Source organism: Enoplosus armatus, chromosome 4, assembly GCF_043641665.1.
Source record: "Enoplosus armatus isolate fEnoArm2 chromosome 4, fEnoArm2.hap1, whole genome shotgun sequence".
NCBI lineage: Eukaryota > Metazoa > Chordata > Actinopteri > Centrarchiformes > Enoplosidae > Enoplosus > Enoplosus armatus.
In genome coordinates, this window is record NC_092183.1 from 5823497 (window position 1) to 5846085 (window position 22589).

The following is a 22589-nucleotide window of genomic DNA, read 5'->3' on the forward strand; positions in this document are numbered from 1 at the left end:
AAATGTCTTCACTTCAAGAGACAAGACGCTGAAGGTGTGGTTGGAAGTGTAGAGAAGGAGCAACGTAGCGTATATGAACTACAAATCGGTATCTGCTGCGTCAAACTGCGTCATCACTAGTGGACGAAGCATATAGCACTGCCTTTAGCTAAGTTAATGCAAACTACATGCAAGCCTTACAAAAAGCATGGCTACAGACAGTGCTTTTAAAGTAAGTTTACTTTCTTACACGATGTTTGTTATTACTTCTCCAGTGTGAACTAAATTGCACTTCATTTATTGACGGTAAGGTACTGTGTGGACACCTGTTGGACTCGGCGACTGTATGTGTATTTTAGGTGTCTTCCCTGAAGGGGAAAGTGGCCCTGATAACGGGTGCCAGCTCGGGCATCGGGGCAGGTACGAGCGTCCTGTTCGCCAAACTCGGTGTCCTGCTGGCTCTTAACGGCCGCGACGTGGAAAACCTCAACAAAATAGCCAAACAGTGCACCGACTGTGGAGCTGCCGAGGTAACTCTCACACTCAGCTGGGCACTATGTGACTTAGATAACGTTGAACTAGAGTACAGACATGTTGACACTGCCAAAGTTTCGTTGAATGTAGTTCTTTGTGGACCAGGAGAAGTGTGAATATGAAGAGAACGTTTTTTCCTGTTTTTTGAATGGAGTTTGGCGTAACATCCCGTTTGTATGAATACGTAAACGTACAATAACCAGAGCCAGACACATTAAGTTGACAGGGGATATAAGTTAAAATGTGGGTCTCAGTAGGCCTGCAATCAGTAATGAGTCCTAATGCATTGTGGGTAGAGCCCAAAACACATTTTATAAATGGTTTTAAATGTAGGCATATTTAGGAACACTGTACCTAAGGGTAAAACTAATAAAACTTTGTTTCATGTCAAATGGACATATGCAGCATGGATGTAAATAAATATAAATACATGTAGACTATATAAAGTGGCCATTTTTGACATAGGTTACATGTTATCACATGATGAACCCAAATCAAATGAAAGACATTCTTACTGTATCATCCAAACATTACTGCCTTTTAACAAAGGGATTTGTTCTGTATTGTGTGAATACATTTTTGTAACCTGTGCAAAAATGCCTTTGAAGTCAAAACATAATGAGCCGTTGAGTGTCTTTGTGTTCAGCCTTTGCTTGTTCCCGGAGACATTACTGATGAGGAGGCAGTGAAGAAGACAGTGGAGCAAACTATCGCTCACTTCGGCCGGCTGGACGTCCTGGTTAACAGCGCTGGCATCCTGGCAATGGGCAGCATCGAGACAACAGACCTGGCTCAGTATGACAAGATCATGAACATCAATGTCAGGTAGGATTTCAAACACCATAGAGACATATTATTACCGAGTCTACGGTAGTACAGCAGCTGGGATATACCAGATGAGATGGCTCTTGAATATAGCCTTCAATTTGAAGTTGGCTAAAGTGATTTGTGAATGGAGGATGTATCAAAAAGGACTTGAGATAGAGAAAATGTGGTATATTTGAATTTTTTAGTTACAGCACCTTAACAAAACTGCATACATGCTTGACTAAATCTAGTGAATGTGTAGGGGCAAGACATATAGACTGATTTTCAAAGACACAGTGTCCACTTGAAGTGGTATGGGTAATTTTGTAGTTCATATTATCTCATGTAGGACAGGCTACTGCATTTATCACTGCATTGAATTGGATGTGTTACATTCAATTGTGCAACAAATGTGAAAATAAATACAGAATGCCAATTCAGAAGTGAAAATGATGTTGTGCTCGCCCCCAGATTTCTCTGTAGAGGACATCAGGCCACGCTGTCATAAATCCACAGGAACACTAGATTAATGGCACTACTCACCAGCCAGCCAATCTAGATGTGTGGATGTAGGTGTGACACTGCTGTTACCATGCTGATGAATCCCATCAGATGTTAGGATGTAATTGTCCTTTGCAGCCTCGAGATGACACAAGACTAGTAGTTGCTTACCCCACAACTTGACATTTAGCGTTATATTTCCAGTAATTTTAGTTAGTATGTCCCATAACCTTTGTTTCATATTCCAGATCTGTATACCACCTGACTCAACTCTGCGTGCCCCACCTGATCAAGACCAAAGGCTCCATCGTCAACGTGTCCAGTGTCAATGGACAGAGATCAGTGGGTATCAAGCAGCTGGCCACATATGTTCCTCTAAATCTCTTTTAAGAGTTGTGACACACTGTTTTCTCTCTGCAGTTCCCTGGTGTGCTGGCATATTGCATGTCCAAGTCTGCCATCGATCAGTTCACACGTTGTATAGCACTTGGTGAGCGAGCCATTTTTCTCCTTTTACTGTGTATTCAGCATTGTAAAAGTTCACAATATATAATAACATGACTTTTTTTTAAATTTCAGAACTGGCATGTAAGCAGGTCAGAGTGAACTCTGTCTGGTAAGTGTTTGAATGAAAAATGTATGTTATTTTTATTGTGTTCAGTAATCGACTTTAATTACAATTAGTTAACGTAGACTCTATGAATTCCTAATTTAAAAAGCAGTGATATCAGTTGTAACCACTTGTGATTTACTGTATTTTTGTATTCCTGCACCCGCCGCATCTCTTCAGCCCTGGTGTGATTGTCACAGATGTCCACAAGAGAGCAGGACTAGATGAGGACCAGTATGCCCAGGTAACACGTCACATCAGTACTGCATGTTGCCACTAATATTGATTTGTTGTTGGTCTCCATGTTTGCGTCTGTCATATCCTGCGTTTGATAGCACAGAAGACAACAGTGTAAATGCCAGTCAGCAATGCATCAAAGGAACACTTTGAACCATGTATTGTATAGTAGAATTATATACAGTATTTGGGGGGAATCTCCACCCCCTAAGTGTGATCTTTTGTGTTCAGATCTGGTCTGGCACGTGTGCTGCAAGCCATCCCAAACATAGCCCCCATCATTATGTGTCTGTCTACCATTAAATAAAGGCAAACATACCAACATACCAAACATATATATCTTATATATATATATATATATAGCATTTGATTGACCGTCCTCATCCTGTCAATTCTTTTCACCACCAGTTTCTTGCTAAGTGTAAGCAGACCCACGCCCTCGGACGGCCAGGGGAGGTGGAGGAAGTGGCACACAGCATCGCCTTCCTGGCGTCCGATGCCGCCAGCTTCATTACTGGAGTCAACCTACCCATTGATGGGGGCCGCCATGCCATGTGCCCAAGATAAGATCATGTACGTTAAGATACAGCAGTCTGCTAATATAATGCTTTCACCCTCTTAAGTGTTCCTGTGTTTTTGTATCGAACAAGGCTGCAGCTGAAAGAATCCCCCTATTGCCACTAACACTGATCGGGTGGGGGGCGGGGGTGGGGGTTGAACAAGGCATTACTTCAAGAACACAGTTTTCTATGTTTACAATGGTAGTAGCTGCCACAAGCAGGCAGTTTAAATGCATTTTATTTTCTCACTTTGCTATGAAGTTTTCTTTGATGGAAAAAAAAATGTGAAAGCTGCTTATCAACAAAGGTTTCAGACATTTATTGAATTACCTGCTGAGTCATTAGACTTCATTCACGCACCGTAAAATGTCTGTACAGACCAAACACTGTAAGCTTATGTACCATGGTAGTTTAGTGTTGTGTATTGTAAGAAATCCTCTGAGTTTATAGATTGGTGGGACCAACCATAATTGCTGCACCTTTGAGTGACAAACACAAAAAGTAAAAAAAAAAAGAAAAAAAAAAGAGGATGGTAATGTCCTAAATTAGTTGATTGTCTCGCACAGTTTAATACAAACCGATTGTAGACTCCTTAAAGCTCCAAATGACCAAAAATGTGAGAAAGCATGACATTGATGCCTGGTTTTGAACTGGAAAGCTAATCAGAATTTAAATAAAAATTAAATAGAATCCACTGTAGATAATAAAGGTTGCATAATTATAGACATTTAGAGAGATAAAAACTGATAGCATCAGACTCAGTGTCAGATAGTACAAAGAGTATTGAAAACGTTAAAATACTACCTTGAAAATATAATTTAATGAATTTGGCCTGCGTGTATTTTACAATCTTCCCTTTTTAGTAAAAGAACAGTCATTGCTTTGCTGAGGGCTGACATGAGTTTATCATACGAGTGTCAACTTTTACAGCACCAGGTGTCACCTCTGTGTCATCCCAGATTTTATCAGGTAACGGCTGTGAGATGAGAGGTGCAGTACGAGGTAGCATCTTGACACATTTTCTCGGTTCACACTGTGGAAAGCTTCGGTCCACTTTAACATGGAAAGTACCACACAGCAGTTGTTTGTGTGAACATATCTGTATAAACGCGGGGTCTCTCAGCACAGGACAGTTATTAGAGGCTCAAAAAGACTTACCTGGAGACAGCATGTCTGTGTGTCTGAGGCACACTGTATACCTGAATGAGTGATATGATGTTGATACTGTATATGCCAAAAGGCTGTGGAACAATAACTATTGCACTTTATATTACAATATACAGTACATATACATGTATAAATAATACTTAAACATTAAAATAGGAATTATTGCATTTGCAGATGTAACTGTTTCATATTTCTGTACAGATCTCTTTTGGAAAAAACGTTTTAGGTTTTTGTAAAATCGGGTATCAGACCGTGAAGAAAATATGATACAACATGGTCCGAGAGGTGACGGAACGAGACGTTCATATTACTTCCTTCCAAAAGGGGCCTTCAGGTCTTGTATCACACAAACAAGTCTCTGAAAAAGGAGCTTATTATTGTTTTCCATAGGCTGATTAGTGCTAGAAGTCTTATCTCTGCATTTTCAATGGGCCCTCTTTCTCTGGTGCCCCCTCCTGTTTCTGCAGTCCAAGCATATTTTGTAGAGAGAAAATGGGGGGTCTGTTGATCAGGAAACCACAGAAGCATTAGTCTTCCCCCGTCCAACCTCCTCCATGCAGTAACTCCTTTGAGGAGTATTCCCGGCCCCTCCACAGGCCCTATAAGAAGCACACCGGCCCCACCTCCAGGTGATAGCGTGCGCCAGTTTCTGTGGTTGGTAGGTTGTACACATCCACTATGGGGAGTAAGTTTGGATCCTGGGTCTGGAAGATGAAGTGGGTCTGACGCCAGCGACCATCTTTGATCTGAAAGTGAAGGTTGCATTATGCTAAAAATAATGAAGATTTACATTTTAAAGATTCAACAAACAACGTCCCAGTTACTCTGAACAGACTTCATTGTGCGACTTCACTGTTTTTGGAACTACTTTATACCAAAAACGTTGACATTGAGGTCTGTGGATTAGTCAAAGTAACAGGGACACTGCTGTGTGCCTGTCAAACTAAATTCCATTCATCTACTCTGTATTGGGTTGCAGGCAGACGTATTAGAAACAGATGTCTCAAAACCTGGATGGTATCTGCATAGATACCACTAGAGCTAAGTGAGAAAACATGTTTTGTTGTGGGTAAAGTATGGAGCTAGCTCAAGAAAGCGATTTGTTTTTTACATTTCTTGCTGTGTACGAATTAAACAAACAAGCTATAAAATGTGTCAATTAGTAAGCTTTGGGGGTGCTGGTTGGCAGATTCTTTAGACTTTGGTCAGAGCCAGGCTAGCAGTTTCCCCTTGCTTCCAGTATTAATGCTAAGCTAAGCTAACTGCCTCCTGGCTTCAGCTCCATACTTAAAAGGTTTCCTGTGGAGGTTTTGACCTTTGTAGCGTCATGGAGCGTGTTTTCTATAAGTGGGTCCCTGTTTTGTTTATCTCATGCACGCTCGTGGGTGACATGACACACGTCTCTGCCAGTGGTTTCACACTCTTCCACTGCTCTACAGGTGGCGGAACACGCTAACATATGCTGCAGCAATGCGCCAGCAAAGGCAGAGAAGAAGACTGCTAGCAAGTAAACATGTAAACAATGCTAGATTTTAAATATTTAAAAAAATCTATTTTCGCAAATGTTTTGAGGAAGGACATTCATTCAAAAAGTTTGTTAGATCTCAAGGATACACACAATGCATTTTGGTGAGCAGCACTGAATGTTAACTTAACTTTAGTTTGTTTACAAGAAAACTCCACAGGGTGAAGGCGCCCTGCGGAGTTGTCTCACACAAACACGAGCGTTGGATCGATATTCTCATCCAACATAGAAATTCTACTTTGAATCCATGGCAGAAAAGTAACAGTGCATACCCAGCAGTCGTCTCGGGGTATGAGCGGCTCCAGGAGGTCGCCTGCCTGAATCTTCTCCCCCGTCCAGGCCTTGAAGCTCACAGCCCTGGATGAAGGTTGCAGGGAGGCTCCTGCTGCCCACACAGGTGTGTTGAGGCAGTGAATGGTGATGTGCTGCACGGCCTCAGTGCTCAAAAGGTGGACGAAGTTCATCTGGATACGACCCACTCCTATCTCCAACTGTAACACAAGTGTATTTTTGATTGACTGATACATTTGAGTAGATGAAGAATGAGTGTTTCTCAAATAATCATGATTTAGAAAACAGGCCTGTTCTAATGACAGTTTCTTCACAAGATCTTCCTGATATAAACATAAATAACGGGACTTGTTGTTGGCAAGTATAGATAGAAGCACTTGAGCACAATCAATTTGGGAGTTCATAACAGACTCCAGTTCTGTTATTAATTAGTTACATCTGGATCACAGAGTGTGCCTTTAAGTATGATTGTCTGCCCCTTTTTTATTTCATGTACAGTGTATGCAGGCCTTTAGTCTGCCTGTCTGTGTTTGAAATAGCTTATGGCTGAATTATAACTCCAACACAAAGGAATGAAAGGAGAGTTTAAGATTCTGGAGGTTTACTTGCCAGCTGAATGAGCCTTTGATTTAGCTTTAAATGGGAAGCCTTGAGATTCATTGTGAGAATTATCCATCGAGAGAACCACCAGCGAATGAACAGCTGTGCACTTTAATTTATCACATGAACAACATTCAACTATAAGCTCCTCTACTTCTTGAAGCAGAGAACATTCTCCACATGCACACAAGCAATCATGCATTTGATATTCATCCGATGTCTGCATAATAAGCTCCGAAGTGATCTCTGCATCTAAGTGATATGAGCTTACATTCTACTGGGTGTTTTGGTCTAGCTGACACAAATGGCTAAATACAGAAGTGAACCGAACCTTGGATACTGTGATAGGTTTCAGGCAAGTCTGTCCTCCACCAGTGAAGTTGCACGTCACTTCAATAGTGTCAGCAGCGCAGCCGAGGTTTGGGTCGATCCAGTAAGTGCCTGTCGAAGAGCAGCAGCAGAGGAAGAATCAGCTCTTAACTAATAAGAACAGAATGAATACGTGCACAGAAATAACAGTTTAAATGTCTCCTCACCATCGTACATCCTCTGTTCACAGTTGTACAGGTCTCGGCAGATTCGTGCAGGGTTGTCACGGGTTCCCAGCGGGTTCTTAAGACTCTGGATCAGAGTGCTGAGATGCTGCAAGGTCTTGAAGATCTCTGTACTCTGGTCTAACATGGGCAGGTCCATGCTCTGATAGTTCTGCTTTGGACATAAACATTGGCATGATTATTTCAAATGTAATTTCTATTACATTTCAGCCTTTATTAGATTGATGGACTTTAGTTGGATTTCTAACTTATGTAACTTTATACAGACTCATTCAGATTAATAGTAACCATTAGGAACCCAACAATCAACAGCGATTCCTTGCAATAAGCATAGTTTCAAAACTAACCTCTGGCCTCAGTGAAGCATGGGAATCGATGATGACTTGAAAGGCAGTACCAAGAGCCTCATTTCTCTACCAAGGAAGACAGCAAGGCAATAAGGTAACCACAACCATGGTCATTTTTACTTTTCAGTTTGAACTATAACATGTCATCATTTATAAAACCCTGAATTGACAAGAAAGAGAAACCCACTTACAAGTAAGAGGGCAGAACTGGGAAGACCCTGAAAACCAAAGAGAGAAACCTGTATTATGTGCAACATCGACACACTTCTGTTTTGGGTTTTTTTTTGTGCTTTTGTAGCAACAGCCAGTCAGTTTATTTGTGTTCAGGGAGCAGTTCTGTGAATCCTAATGTCCACTGTTGGTGGTGAGTTCTGCCATTGTGCGACATGTCAAATACAGAAGAGAAGAGCTGCTGGCTAACAGTGGAAAACATGCACATCTAGAACTAGTTAGATTATTCTCACAGTTTAGGTACTGTGCAGATGCACAAATGAGTTTTCCGTCTTCAGATGATTTTCCAGCAGACTAGATGCTGCACCCACGGCCGAGTCCACTGTTTTTTTATGTAACTTTGGGATCTGAATAATGAAAACACACTTATTGTGACCACCCTCAGACCTCAGGTGTCATCAGATCCACCAAGAGACCATTTTCAGGATAACACCAATGGGAAAAAAAACGCCAATGGTGTAACATGATCTCACTTGTGTTCAGTGTAGATCAGTAACACTACCTTGATACTAGTGGAGTTATCTAAATACTGTTACTTGTTTCATGAAACGTCTTAAAATGCAAAAAGAAAGATTTGGAAACAAGTGAAATTTTCAGGAGGAAAAGAGATCTTTTGACACACTCCTGTATGTATTTCATTTTGCATTACGACATTTTGACTCTCATGAAGACACGGTGAAGTCAAAACACTAGTCTGCACTATAAAAGACTGCAACAATCATTGTGTCTCTCCTTGATCTGAGAAGCACCTAATTCAGCTGCACATTTCTGGAAATCAATCAATCATAGTTCTCATTGGTGATTTATTTCACTTGTTTTGACGCTCAAATCTGGACAGAATTACATAAAAGGAAGACACATTTTCATATGTAAAATGTACAAAATTAAAAACTTACTGGTGGTCCAGGTGGACCGCGAGGGCCGGGAGAGCCCTGAAAAAATAACATCACCACATTAGCCTTCAAATTATTTAACATTTGGCCTTTATAGAAGATGATAAAATAGTTCATTCATTTCTTCTAGGACTAAGCAGACCACAGACCTGTACAGAGAATAATGATTAAGCTACAGAAGTGAATAATTACTCACCCTTGGTCCTTGCAACCCCTGTTGGAGTTCATAGAAAAAGAAATCAATATTCATGAGCGGACAATCCCACAATAAGAGAATGAGAGCAGACCAGATATTATTCTATCGTGTGCAGTGCAACACAGTCTTTGTGCTATCGATTCAATAGACAGTCTTTATCTACTGTATGTTGAATCGCCCTCTCTCTTCTCTGCAAGCCTACACTCAGAAATCTTTTTTTTCTACACAGCAAATCCAATTTTCACGCAGCAGACCCATATGAATGTTGGCGTTTTAGGAGTGAATTGTGAATTATGCCTGTGTATGAGTGCTCAACAAACCTCTTAAAAAAGCTTGAGATGCGCATGCAGCCAACATTTATCACCCTGACAGGAATTCCACAGCAGCTAAGTGTCACTGTGAGTGTAACAACAAACAGTGGAGCGCAATAGGAAATGAAAAGTGCTGAGGGCAAAGGAGGCTCAGTGGTGTGCCGTCTCCATACTAAGTATCCTATTCTGTGCTCACAGTACAGACAGAAAAGGATTCATCAAAACAGCGCCACGCACCGTCTCCCCCCAACTTCCTTTGTCACCCTGGGGTCCCTGATGGAGAGAAAGGAGACAGAGGATCATTCCATCACTGCCAAAAAGCAGAGAGAAGTCACATAAAGCTTGGCAGATAGGATGAGATATGAGGTACATACAGGATGACCGCTGGGGCCAATGATGCCAACGGGGCCCAAAGCTCCTTCCATACCCTGGAAAGTGGAGGCATGTTAGTGACTGAGGACACATATGATGGAGCATCTGATGGAGTACAGCTTATTTTTCATGGCAAGTGTGCAGTTTGTGGGGGTTCAGTGCATTGGCATTGGCTGAAATACTGCACTGAGTTACCAAACTACCATTCATCTTCATCTTACCATCAAACCACGTGGTCCTTTAGGTCCCTGTATCCCTGCTGAGCCAAAGTCTCCAGGGGGTCCCTTGAAAGACAAATATTTGTTGTAACGGTGGATAAGGTCTGGTAAGTTTAAAGGTTAAACCAGTATTAAGTACTGGCTGATCAATGTTGACCTCTATTGGCAACAAGTAGGATTTGTTACATTGACAAATTTATCTGGGATCCACCACGTTAATGCTAAAACAGCTGAAATGTCTAATGGCCTCTAGGCAGTGGCTCTAAGAAAACACTTCAATTTCCAGACTAGATGTTACAAACAGTCTGTACTATATGCAAAATAAATAAATGACTTAGTTTCAAGGCTTCAGCTTCTAATATTTTTAAGACTAGGGCTGCAACAAACCATTATAATTACTGATTAATCAATCGTTTTTTAAATTCATCAATTAACCATCTATTGTGAGAAATGTCAAAAGAATTAAAAAAATTCACATCACAATTTAAATTGGTTGCCTAAAATCCTCACATCGAAGCTGGAAACCTCACATTTGTGCTTAATAAATTACTTAGCTGATCAACACAACATTAATTGGCAACAAATTGGATTACCGATTCTTTTATTTATTGACTAATCGTTTCAACGCTACACAAGACCTAACTAATGTCACTTGGTTGAATGTGTCTGTGGCGATTTTAACAAATGACACTCTTCATTAAAGAGATATTAACGTTTGCTTTACTGAGGGCAGTCGCAGCCTGTTACTCTCAGCGGGGTGAGTACCAATTACTCACCCCTCCTCACGTCCACCCGTGTTCCCCTGTTCTTTGAGAGTTGTAAACCCAAACACAACCTTCCAAATGCCGCTTCAGATACTTGTGCGCGGTGTCACAGATGTTTTTAGATGGTGTAATGCCCCTGCATTAGTCTATGGGCAACACCACACAAAAAAAGTTCTGTTGTCTATATATAACATTTTCACATACCACTACCTAACAGCTACCCAACGGCTTAACGATACATGTGCCACCAGGTTTAATCTACGCTCATATAGTAGAACAGTGTTTTTGCTAAATTTATCATGATAGTACCATAACAAAAAAAGTTAAGTCTGATTAATGTAATAGTTCAAAGGACGTGGAAACGTTTTATAAGAAATGATTGTAAACGGCTTAAATCTCTCCTCTTATTCAGAATAAGGTAAATATTGTTGCTGTTACGTAATTACAGCCATTCAACATCCCTCTGGGACTTGACATGTTAAAACACTTTGTTTCAGAGCCTTTATTTCTGCACTTTTATCTGATGACTTTACTCTAAATGTCCTTACTCAGTGTTTCTGAAATAGAACAATTATTATAAACGATACTGAACACTAACACAAAGCACATCTGCTTCCCACTCCTGTTCAACTCCCACAGAAGGAAAATATCCATCACTCTCAGGGTTTTAAATTAAAGAGTGAGACTCGTAGACTAGAGACTAGTAAAGCCTGTTCTGTGTCTTCAGCTGGCAATCATCTATAATGCAGCAGTGCTGTAAGTAAAGAAGACTTATGTTGGAGCAGATGTCATCCTGGGGCATGTTATAGTAATACCTAACAGCTTTCATAGCAATTTTTACTGAAGACAACATAATGTAATGTACCTCCAGACAATTGTAGATGTTCAAACTTTGCAACAGTACCAAAAGGTGAGTTTGAAAAGACTTTTTGGGTATTTATTTTTCTGTCTCACAGCCATGTCAAGCCTGGTCTAAGAGTTAAGAACTGCATTCAGACAGGAGAACTGAGACTTCATGGGTCTGATTGACCTGAGTTCATAATTATGGTTGTGAATGGAGCTTGATGGGAGCACATACCTTTGGTCCAAACAGACCAAACACCCCTGGAAATCCTTGTTCACCAGTATCCCCCTGATAAACAGAGAGAAGGGAAAGTAATCTTCATCACTGAACCAGCAGAAGAAGTTGTCATGTAGAGGAATTTTAAGTTATTTGACAAATCAGTGCTCACTGGTTGCCCTTTAGGTCCAGGGTCTCCTTGTTTTCCTGGAAATCCCATCCCACCAATAGAGCCTCTTTTTCCTGATGCGCCAGTTTGGCCAGGAAGACCCCTCTCACCCTGGAGAACACACACAAACACACGTAAACGCATGCACATCCTCCTCACATCTCACCCAATAACCTCTGAATAGAAGCGGCGAGTGCAGCGACAATCTCATGATCCCTCTCTGGCTTCCCACCAACGGACACTGCTAATTGCATTTAGTGGGGCACCTAACCAAGTAGGAAGCATCACTGCCAAGAACTGTACCTGGACCTTAACAGTGCTGGGAGGATGCCTTTTCCCCTACATCACTATCACCGTAGTGACCCCTTAAAAGCAGTTGTGAAAGTTCCATTATCACAAGATGCAGTAAAACCAAACTACAGTTTACTTCATATCAAACTGTCCAAATTCAATAAAAGATCACCAATATATGACCAACTCAGTATCCAACTGTATTCCCCAACCATGAAAATTGCCAAAAGGTCCAACAAATAAAGCCTCTGTGTTTCTCACAGTCATATGTATGTAAATTTTATGTAATATTGGCTTCCCAAAATTACTGTTGTAAATATGAGGTCTACTGAAAAATGGTGTTAAGACTTTGTGCAGATTTTGGCCTTTGAGATCAGAAAACACTCCAAATATAAGGGGAGCATTATGGTGCCATGCGAGGCAGATTAAAGCCAAGTTGGCAACTTCCACTTGATATTGGCAATAAAATTGCCTGCATTGTGATCTATAAAAATGCTTGTGACATAACTTAACATTAAGGTCTTTGTGAATAAGGAAAAACTAAAATGAAGAAAAAAACAGTACAAATTGTCCATCCATCATTCTCACCTTTGGTCCAAAGGAGCCTTGACTTCCGGGAAGCCCTGTCACACCAGTTTTACCCTGCTGTCCAGGTTTGCCAGGTAAGCCCATCTCTCCATCTTCTCCTTGCTCCCCCTAAACACAGAAGATAGTTGGTGAACAATAATCAGAGTTGGTTTTCTTTTCATTCATCTGAAAGGTGCCTCACTGAGTCCTCACCTTGACTCCTTTACTTCCATCTTTACCAGGCAGTCCATCCATGCCAGGCTGGCCCTCAAGTCCCTCCCTGCCCACAACTCCCCGCGGGCCAGGAGGACCCTCTGGACCCTTAGAAAAGACAATTAGAAATGTTCATCTCAAAGCTTGCATTAGTTTTAAACACCAACATGTAGCTCGACTGTGAGTTATGTCTGATCATATAGTTAAGACAAGAAGTGCATCCAACTCACTGGTGGTCCTTTGGTACCGGACGCGCCTCTCGCCCCTGATTTTCCTTTCTGACCCTGGAGCATACAGAGTTCATGTTCCACAGTTCTGATATGGTTGCATGACAGAAATACAGTCCAATAATATTGCATATTGAGTTTTCTCAAACAAAAAAAATCATGTCACTATTATTTATGTCCTTACTTGATCACCTTTGGATCCTTTCAACCCCGGTTGTCCCTTTGGCCCCAAATGTCCCTGAAATGATCATTACTGTTTGATTTGAATTACACTGAGTGTGTTTAGACAATGTGACACAGTGTCTATATATCTGAGGTTTACGTTTTACATAAATGAGATACTTACAGGAAGCCCCGGGGCACCAGCTTCACCTCTCTTTCCATCAACACCTATTTGACCCTGGAAAACATAATTTTCTACATTTCAATGTACAGAATATAATCTAAACATAATTCACACCATACCTGAATACAAAAGGGAACAAAATGTCAGTTTTTTTTATTTCACTTACAATGTGTCCAGGGTCACCGGGCTCTCCTCTCTCTCCTCGGTCTCCAAGAGGACCCTGGAGAAATATGGAAACAAATTCATCAAACAGTCCAGATCACCACTAACAAACGACACGGGAAAAACGGGTACATGTAAGAAACTCACTCTGTCACCTTCGGGACCTGGAGGACCTTCTGCCTTGCTGTCGTCTCCCTGTTCACCCTAAATAAGCAACATAAAAACAGACACACAACCGCAATCAATGGAATTTCCCTCAAACCCAATAGTCAGTGCAAAATCAATGCATGTTTTGTTTGAAAGAGTATTACAATGGAAACACATCGCCCGCTCTCCCCTTATGAATGGCAAATCATTACATGCATTATTACCCACAATGATCCCATTTCACATAAATGGAGCCAATGTTTGTTCCAGGGTCTTATGGGATTCATTAAACAATAACCACGGATGTGTGTATGATTTTAATAGTCATGTGTTCAGCATGTGTCAAATGCAATAAATAAATGAAGAGCCCAACAGGCATCTAAAAGTAGGAGAATAATTAGTGCAGAATTGACACTTACATGGATGAATAGCAACATATTGTAGCATTAGTGCTTTAACAGCTAACAACTGTGATACAGATCTGTATTCATCTGCAACATGTTTCAGTGCCAGGGTTACCTGGCTCTCAATTGACAATCATACATTTTGCAACAACCCGTGTGATAGCATGATACTGATTTAATTTGAAAGCAAGTGCAGCCATTATTTCGTGTATATTGGCAAAGAGAAAATAACAAATATCCACATCCAGATGTCTCCTGCCCAGGGACTAAAAGAAATGTAAATTAGCGTCTCACAAACACTGGTGCAGTGTGTTCTATCGTGTGCTACTCCTGTCAAACACAAATTATGGTGCTAATATACCCAGAATCATGAGCAGAAAAGTCCAGGTGCTCGGCTAATTGTATCCATTTGACAGCCCTGAGTTAACTGGATGTGCCCTAGTTCATATCATGGATCAAATTAGGGATGACTTTAGGGAATATTGCGAGGACAACAAGACAGACAGAGGAAGCACTAATTAGGGACACAACTGAAGTTCCAATGCTTCGGAAAAAAACTGACCGTGCACTAAAAGACAATGAGCTGCATGACAGTTTTACATTGGTAAGTAATGCAACCATTTAAGGCCCCCAGAGCTCATTAGACTAAATCAAAGTGCAGACGGCTATTAGCGACAGCAAAATGTGGTAATGTACCTTTTCACCTTTTGGCCCTGGAGGTCCCAGAGGGCCCTGCGGTCCCGTGTGACCCTATGGCAAGAAAAAAAAAATGTGGCTCATTTCAGGACTGTAACCTCACAGCCTTCACTCCTGTTTACTGTGTGAAATATTATGTTCATAATGTCAAAACACATGGAATCGAGGTAGAGACTGAGAGGGATAAAACATCAATCATCACTGTATCTTTTGTTGCCATGGAGAATGCAATTTTGTGATTCATCAGTCAAGTTGTGGGTATGTGTGTCAAAAATGTGATTATACTGTAGTCTGCAATGATCGATTTCTCACCCCCAATCTTATCCTGAATTGATTATGTGCATACGCAAATACAGACCAGTAATATTACTATTTTTATCTCTTTTGTACAAGAAATAAGAGAAAGTTTGTTGTTAAAAATCTCCTGCAAAGGAAATGCTTCTCCACCACCCCAAATTCTTAGCTAGCAAACATAAAGTGTCTTCTTTGTTGGTATGGTTAGATAGAGAGAGGCACATTTAGCTAGCTGCAAGCAGACATGGCATGTTCTCTTTTTGCTATTCAATTTTTTCCCTTTTTTCTTAACTTTGCAAGATTTGTCCTCGTATAGCCACCATACACACAACAAGTTGTTTTGATGTCTAAGTTCTGCCCTCTAGTGGTCAGCTTTAAGACAAAAATGTATTAAAATTGTATACTGTTTGTCATATTCTAACCTGGTTTATGCCTTTATATAGCAAAGACTCAGAAGAAATCAAAGTTAAGTCACCAAAACTACACAAGGGGTTGTTAACACATCAGAGTACTAGAGAGGATTCCCCTGAATACGGAGTGAAGAAGAAGCACAGAACACCAGCAATTGAGATTCAGCCTGTGATTCATCAACACCAGAACAATACAAGCATAGCATCTTCTCGCAAGTCAATAGGATCATTCAATAATGTTGTGTATGAAATATAAACCCAGATGAAACACCTTCTAAAGAAAAAAAAAAATCAATCTAGGCTTTTTAAACACAGGTCAGTGTGAGGAAACAAGTGCTTAGCATTGATTGGTAGAAATTTAGAAATAATACCAAGAAAAAAGGGCCCACACACTAGATGGACCCCAAACAGGTTTACTGAATACAGCTATGATGTTTCGACATCACATCTTCATCAGGAAACGTTTTTCTTTTTACCCACACACCTGATATCATATTGTACATGCACTACTATGGGGAATGAACATGAAAAATAAAACGCTTGGCTTCCTAAACAAGTTGAAAAGCCTTTATTTTAGAGGCTTGATTGTCAGTTTTTAACATTTATGAATTCATAGCAGACTTTTGGAAGTTTTTGGAAGTGCTGTAGATCCCTCACTTTCATAGCATCCTGCAATGAAATGTATTATTCCATCACTGCTTATGAAGAAGTGCTCACCTCGTAACCTGATATGCCTGGATCTCCTTGTTGGCCCATTTTCCCCGGAGCACCCTGGAGAAATATATATATTAGCCCACATCCACCAACAACCAAGCAAGTCCCTCAAACCATTTCTGGATGTCTTACCACTGGCCCCATGGTTCCTCTCGCCCCCTTCTGTCCGACAAACCCCGTCTCGCCCCGCTCGCCGATCGGCCCAGTCTCACCCAGGTGACCTTGGTGACCCTTGCTCCCCTGGAGAGAGGCCATAAATGAGCAGCTATGCAGTGAGTGTACAAAATTCTCTGAACAGTTGTGCGGGTAGTTTGACAAATCAAACATTTAATCCTGAAAGTCTATTTGACGAGCACTTCCAATGTTGTGCTTATGGAGGTTACTGACCTTACTGTTTACCACTACAGCAGAGAGCTATTCAACCCCTTGTACAAGAGAGCAAATTGACAGACATTCAAGAATGAAAGGTGTATTTTTCAGCCCCAAGCAAGTGAACTGACAAACCTTTTCTCCTAGTTTTCCTCTTTCACCAATTTTGCCAGGTTTACCCTCCTGACCCTGGTGAAAGAACATCAAACAGGATTGTAAGTGGACAAAAAGAGCCGTCTTTTCATGGGAATTGAATGAAATTGGGAGTTGGCAGCTGAGACACTCACCCTTACACCCACCAGTCCAGGAAGCCCAAGAGGTCCTTCCTTTCCTGTGAGACCGATTTCACCCCTGTCACCTGTAGCGCCCTCTGGACCAGCATCTCCTTTTTCACCCTGAAAAGAGTAGCACAAGTCCAATGAAAAAAGGTGATCAAACAATTGAGTTACAATATACTGAACTATTTTGATGGCACAGGCAATTTTGTCCTGTTGAAGTTTGAATACATTTGAATAAAATATTCAGACTGGAAAAAATATTATTCATATCCAATAAAACCTTTTGTGTTTCACAAGTCAACAATGAATAAATAAATGACAAACTGCCTTGACTAAATCCAATATATCAATGAAAGGTCTGTCTGTGCTTACAGGTTTCATACGCCGCTTATGATATTCCACATTATTCAATGACCAAATGTCTGCTGAAAGGTTATCGCAAAGCCTGGGGGGCCACAACGACAAAAACTCTGTCACCCATATTTCTTGAATTTTGACTGCAAAACAGTAAGTCAGTCAGGCCTGAGCCGATGATTGCAGAGTCCTTCCTGTAGTGCATAGCATTAAGAGTCTACCATTGTGAGTGGGAGTTTGATTCTGGGAGCACTGCAAGTTATAAATAAAATCTTAAATTGTATCCAGTACTCACAAGCCACAAAGACGTGAAGCCAGGACAGGGAGGATCTGAGCTCTACAGCTGGCTCTACATAAAAGTCTTGATGCAGCATTCTGAAGTAGCTGCAGTTTCTACAGTGACAGCTTAGGCATGTAAACAGAGGGTTGCTGTAGTGCAGCCAGACGGACACAAAAGCATAGTGAGACAGAACAGGCTGTAATTTGTAAATATTTCTAAGATGGAAAAAAAAGAATGTCACAGTGACTTGACATGTTGTTCAGGGTGTATAATGCTCCCAGAGCATCACTTCCTGCCTGAAAGTGGGCTGAGGCTCAGCTGTACATTTGATGCTTCATTATCAGAACTGACAATGAGGACTTCAGTTTTGTTGCAACTTTACTGAAAGAAATTGTTGGCCAACCAACCTTTCATAGCAGACAAGCGTTTACTTAGAGTAGTTTAAGGGAAGCCCTGTCAATTTAACAAAAGGTAAGAAACAAAACCAAAAAGGCTAATGATCTGTCCAAGTGGAAATATGTCAATAGAAAAAGTGGACAAATAATTGAGCCCTAAGGAACACCATTGATAAAAGGAGCAGAAGAACACAAATAATTCCTTACAGAAACTGAGAAACACCTGTCAAGGACGCGGGATGAAAACCAGTGCAATGTTGTCCCACCTACTGAATATTCTAGTGAAGTCTGCACAGTCGCAGTAAAAATAACTGAGCACTTTCCAGCATCAGCACACTTCAAAACCATTAGAGAGCCTTCATGCTGATAGTGGGAAAATAATATTGTAATTAATCCAACTTCCATTGAACTACAGGAAATGTGTTGTTGTTTTTTCCACAATTGGACAGCTGGCACACTAAAAGGCCATTTCTAATGATGATAGGAATCTCCAAAAAGTGCTTAGAAATAAAATAAACATTTGTTTCCCAAATTATTTGTACACAATTGTTTTTAACATTTGGAATACCTTGTCCTCCTTCACAACAGTGTTACACTCCTGTAAACATGTAGTTCAATCTTGTGTTAAGACATGGTTTTAGTTTTGAAGTCACATTCAATTTCTTAGAAGCTTCTACTGTATTTAAGTTTCCATCTTTTTTCTTTCTCCCTGTTTCCTGGTCTCCCTGCTCAACCTAGCCAACCTCGCCTTCCTGATACAATATAATAGGAGTCTTATTAAGATGCAATTATGGCTCCTCTCTGAAGCAATCAATATTACAGATATACAGTGACAGGCTTTCACCACTTGATACTCTCATAAAACCTGGAAACAAGAAGTAAGTATTCAATTTGTTATAGACTGCTGGAAGGAGGCAGTCATTAGAATCCTCTAATTATTTGCTGAATTTCTATTTTAAATTTCATCAAGTAATACGACAATGAACCATGACAATGCACTGATTTTAATTCCCCTCACATTTCACAGCACAAGCTGCAAATCCCTCAAGCTGCCGTTTTCCATCCAGGAGCTGCACTGTGGCCAAGAACCACTCAAAGTAGTTTAGTCTCCTGATTAACAGAAAACGTCCTGTACAGCGAGGAGCCGAACAGACTCTCAGGTTGACTCTATTGTAAACCTCAGTCTTCTCTGTGCTCACATTTTACCACCTTCCCTAAGTCAGGAAGAAATAGCCATCTCATGTTATTCATTTATAAAGCTCCACTGTTGAAGCCTCCAAACTACCTCACGTCTCATTTAAATCTAGTAACTGCAGTGCACGATCCAGAAACTACTTAACCTTAGATATCCCTCATGTATGCACTAATGTTGGCAGAACTTGTTTCAGGTACTATGCACCTTTTAAATCACCTGTTCTTTTATTTGTTTTTAACTCTAGGCCTCTCAGATCCTCAGTTGTTTCTAACGATCGAGGCTAGTGGGTAGGGGAGATAGTGCCCTTGCAGTGGCCGCTCCAAAGCTTTGAAACAGCCTTCCGCTTTGTTCCCCCTCCACTGAGACTTGAGACAGAACTCCAGACGTACATGTTTTCACTGGCATTTGGTTGCTCTTAGTGGTTTCAATATTTATATATAATCTTTTACTCTTTATAAATTGATTTTACAAGGTTTTTTTTTCTGTTTTACATTTGTGGACATATTTTGATATTGCCTTGTATTCTTCATTGCCATCTATTGTTGTTATTGTTACTATTTACTACTGATGTAATTTCCTCAATTCTGGTTGTTTTTAAACGTGCTATATAAATAAACTTGATTTGATTTGATAAATGGAATTGCAAACTGCATTCAAACTAGAGCCTTGACGATTTTAAAGCTTTATTATCTGATGTTTTTCATGATTTTTGTAACTGTGTTATTAATTCCTTGATTATTGTGTAGTTATGTTGTTTCTGTTTTGCTGATTGTGTTTTTGTTCTCAGGTCTCTCTTGGAAAAGAGACCTTGACCTCAATGAGACCGCCTGATTAACGAACAAAGATTAAATACAAATAAAAAGTTGTTTGTGGGGTCTGTCAGCCATACTTCCAGTAGTGTGGCTCTGCTGAATAAGCAGCTTTTTTGTGCTTTCCATCTTTTTTTTTTCCTGTCACAATACTTGCCAGACTTTAGAGCACTTAAAATAGCCCCGCTATCTGTTTTCACTAAGCATCAACACAACGCAGCTCCGACTGTACAAAGGCCAATATCTCACAAACAATACTCGACTTGCTCTAATTACAATAAGCTGCAATAGTAAACAGGAAAGTTCACTGAGTTCACAGACATAAAGCTTCAGGAAAGAATGAATCCGGGTTGAAGTTATTGACAACAATTTGATTGCTGGCCAAGGACTTGAAGTAACGTTTTTCCAGTCCTAAACAGTAAAAAGCACTGACGAATAAATCAAATTTTAAGTCACAATACGTCTCTCGTTTTTGAACTTGCCTTGGCTCCATCAGGTCCACTTGTTCCAGCCTCCCCATCAATGCCTGGCTCTCCCTGATAGACAAATCATAAAAATATTATGGTTGCACTGTGATTTATTGTTACAAGGACAGTAATCACAGGAAGCAAAAACAGATGTGTAGCAAGCCAAACATTGGCAAAACTGTATTTGAGTACATTTTGAAAACAAATTTTACCTCGTGGTTTGTGTGTTGCCATTTTTGAGGTTCTGCCAAAATACTTTAACTCTTAAGAGAAAGAAAACATGGGATACTCACTCTCGGGCCGATCAAACCCTGCTCCCCGATGTTTCCATGTAGACCAATGGCCCCCTGTCAGGAGAAGAAACATGATGGTTATGTCATTGGTGATGTGTTGTATCTCTTGATGTACAATCTTTGCTGCCACCGTGCTTGTTTTACCAAAACTGTCTACTCAGTAATGGCGAGTAGTAATGGCATTATATTTGCTCCCAAAAATCCTGAGTGACATTTAACTAACTATATTGGAAGGTAGCTAGCAAACTAAGCCAACCAGTTTAATAAACAGTAGTTATTTTCACTCTCCCAATGCTTCCCTTCTTCCCTAGTAACCGATAATCCTACTTGCAATCTGAGTTTTCCAATTGGCTGAAATTGTGGCACACTGTAACACTCTGTCAGAGAAAGCAAGCGAAAGACACTTTGAGAGAGTGTCCAAGAGTTCAAGAGGCCACAGACGTTATTATTAACACAAATTCATTTATTGAGCACAAAATAGATTTTTAGGATTGAGGCCCAAATATATTCCCATTGAGTAGAAGGTGCTGCCCCCCATGTCCATAACCATTTACTGCAGGAAAGGCTGTTGTAATGTCATCATCCCACACAAATGTTCATGGTGTAAAACAAAAAAACATAAGTACACATCCACCAGTCCAATATCTCATAATCAATGAAACCTTCTCTCCAGGTTCACCAGGCAGTCCTCTCTCTCCAGCCTTCCCCGGCGGGCCCTGTCAAAAACAGTGACAGCCTTTAGTATTCAGTGCAAAAGTTAGTGGGAGTTCTCACACACGTGCTGTGTGATCAAACTCACCTTCTGCCCCATCTCCCCCAGTGGCCCAATCGTTCCTGGTGGCCCTGCTGGTCCCTGCGGAAAAGCAGAAGCATCAATAAAAAGGGTGATGCTTTCTACTCTTGGACAAACACTTCTGAAAGTGACAGTAAAGGAGGAAAAATGTGAAAAGAAATAAGAAGCAGGCAGAAAGTGTGGATTTGTGGAGATAAGTTAATCTGCAGGGCTAAGAGCCTTCAAAACACTGAGCCAAAGCTTCTGCAAGTGACGGAAACAGGCCTGCTGTTATAGAGACACATTCAGGCTACAATAAAGCTGCCTCTCCAGGAAGGTGATGGTGTAAATCAAATTGTCTCAGAGTCACTACTTCTCTGCTTGTGTCTGTGAGACTTGGGCAGAATGAGAGAAAGAGGATTAGGTTGTTCTGGGCTTTTTCAACAGGATATGGGTTTCTAGGAAGTACTGAATAAAAAGGTGTTAAAATGGAAATTCTTTTATATGCAAGGCCAAGAAGGCGGGTGCAGAGTAGGTGCTGGAGAGCCACAGGTCATTACAGATAATGAGACACTATGGTTTCTGCCTATATCCTCTTTAAGAGATTCTGTAGTTTTACAAAACTGTACCAGATGGCGTAAACGACACAGAGAAAAAAAACATATAGTAGGTCTTTGATAATTGGGTTGATTCTCAAATATTGATCCAAAATAGGGCACATTCATGTAGGCAAACAAACTCACTGGTTCTCCTGCAATTCCTTTGGCTCCTGGAGGTCCGGAGGGTCCTTGAACGCCCTGAAAACAACACCGCTGTTTATAACACACACACTACTGGTATTCATACCCATGCTGAAACGCTACAACACCCACTTCGAGCAACAGTGTGCCACACACGCCTCTCTTGTTCACCACTGTTCCCCAAAATGAGTCCACCCCAAAAATCAAGACTGACCTAAAAGAGGCCTCTGTTAGCCCCAA

General features: G+C 40.7%; 2 protein-coding genes across 2 annotated transcripts in view; one reads left to right on the forward strand and one right to left on the reverse strand.

Moving 5' to 3' along the window:
- Positions 1–120: 120 nt before the first annotated feature.
- Positions 121–3286, forward strand: LOC139284484 (3-oxoacyl-[acyl-carrier-protein] reductase FabG). The gene is made up of 8 exons (XM_070904773.1): positions 121–211; positions 339–509; positions 1160–1338; positions 2070–2163; positions 2242–2311; positions 2401–2437; positions 2612–2675; positions 3077–3286. The coding sequence occupies exons 1-8, from the start codon at positions 188–190 to the stop codon at positions 3233–3235; spliced, it is 798 nt and encodes a 265-aa protein (XP_070760874.1). The 5' UTR covers positions 121–187; the 3' UTR covers positions 3236–3286.
- A 1708-nt stretch (positions 3287–4994) lies between these two features.
- Positions 4995–22589, reverse strand: part of col27a1b (collagen, type XXVII, alpha 1b) — a 61010-nt gene continuing 43415 nt past the window's right edge. The window contains exons 32-61 of the mRNA XM_070905053.1: positions 22353–22406; positions 21637–21690; positions 21500–21553; positions 20838–20891; positions 20560–20613; positions 17054–17161; positions 16902–16955; positions 16530–16637; positions 16401–16454; positions 14980–15033; positions 13880–13936; positions 13737–13790; positions 13571–13624; positions 13409–13462; positions 13228–13281; positions 12998–13105; positions 12806–12913; positions 11930–12037; positions 11776–11829; positions 9937–9999; positions 9718–9771; positions 9581–9616; positions 9033–9050; positions 8840–8875; positions 7904–7930; positions 7713–7778; positions 7348–7516; positions 7143–7252; positions 6193–6411; positions 4995–5141 (exon numbers count right to left, since the gene is read on the reverse strand). Of these exons, the coding sequence (XP_070761154.1) occupies positions 4995–5141; positions 6193–6411; positions 7143–7252; positions 7348–7516; positions 7713–7778; positions 7904–7930; positions 8840–8875; positions 9033–9050; positions 9581–9616; positions 9718–9771; positions 9937–9999; positions 11776–11829; positions 11930–12037; positions 12806–12913; positions 12998–13105; positions 13228–13281; positions 13409–13462; positions 13571–13624; positions 13737–13790; positions 13880–13936; positions 14980–15033; positions 16401–16454; positions 16530–16637; positions 16902–16955; positions 17054–17161; positions 20560–20613; positions 20838–20891; positions 21500–21553; positions 21637–21690; positions 22353–22406 (2244 nt within the window). The remainder of the gene's footprint in view (positions 5142–6192; positions 6412–7142; positions 7253–7347; positions 7517–7712; positions 7779–7903; positions 7931–8839; positions 8876–9032; positions 9051–9580; positions 9617–9717; positions 9772–9936; positions 10000–11775; positions 11830–11929; positions 12038–12805; positions 12914–12997; positions 13106–13227; positions 13282–13408; positions 13463–13570; positions 13625–13736; positions 13791–13879; positions 13937–14979; positions 15034–16400; positions 16455–16529; positions 16638–16901; positions 16956–17053; positions 17162–20559; positions 20614–20837; positions 20892–21499; positions 21554–21636; positions 21691–22352; positions 22407–22589) is intronic.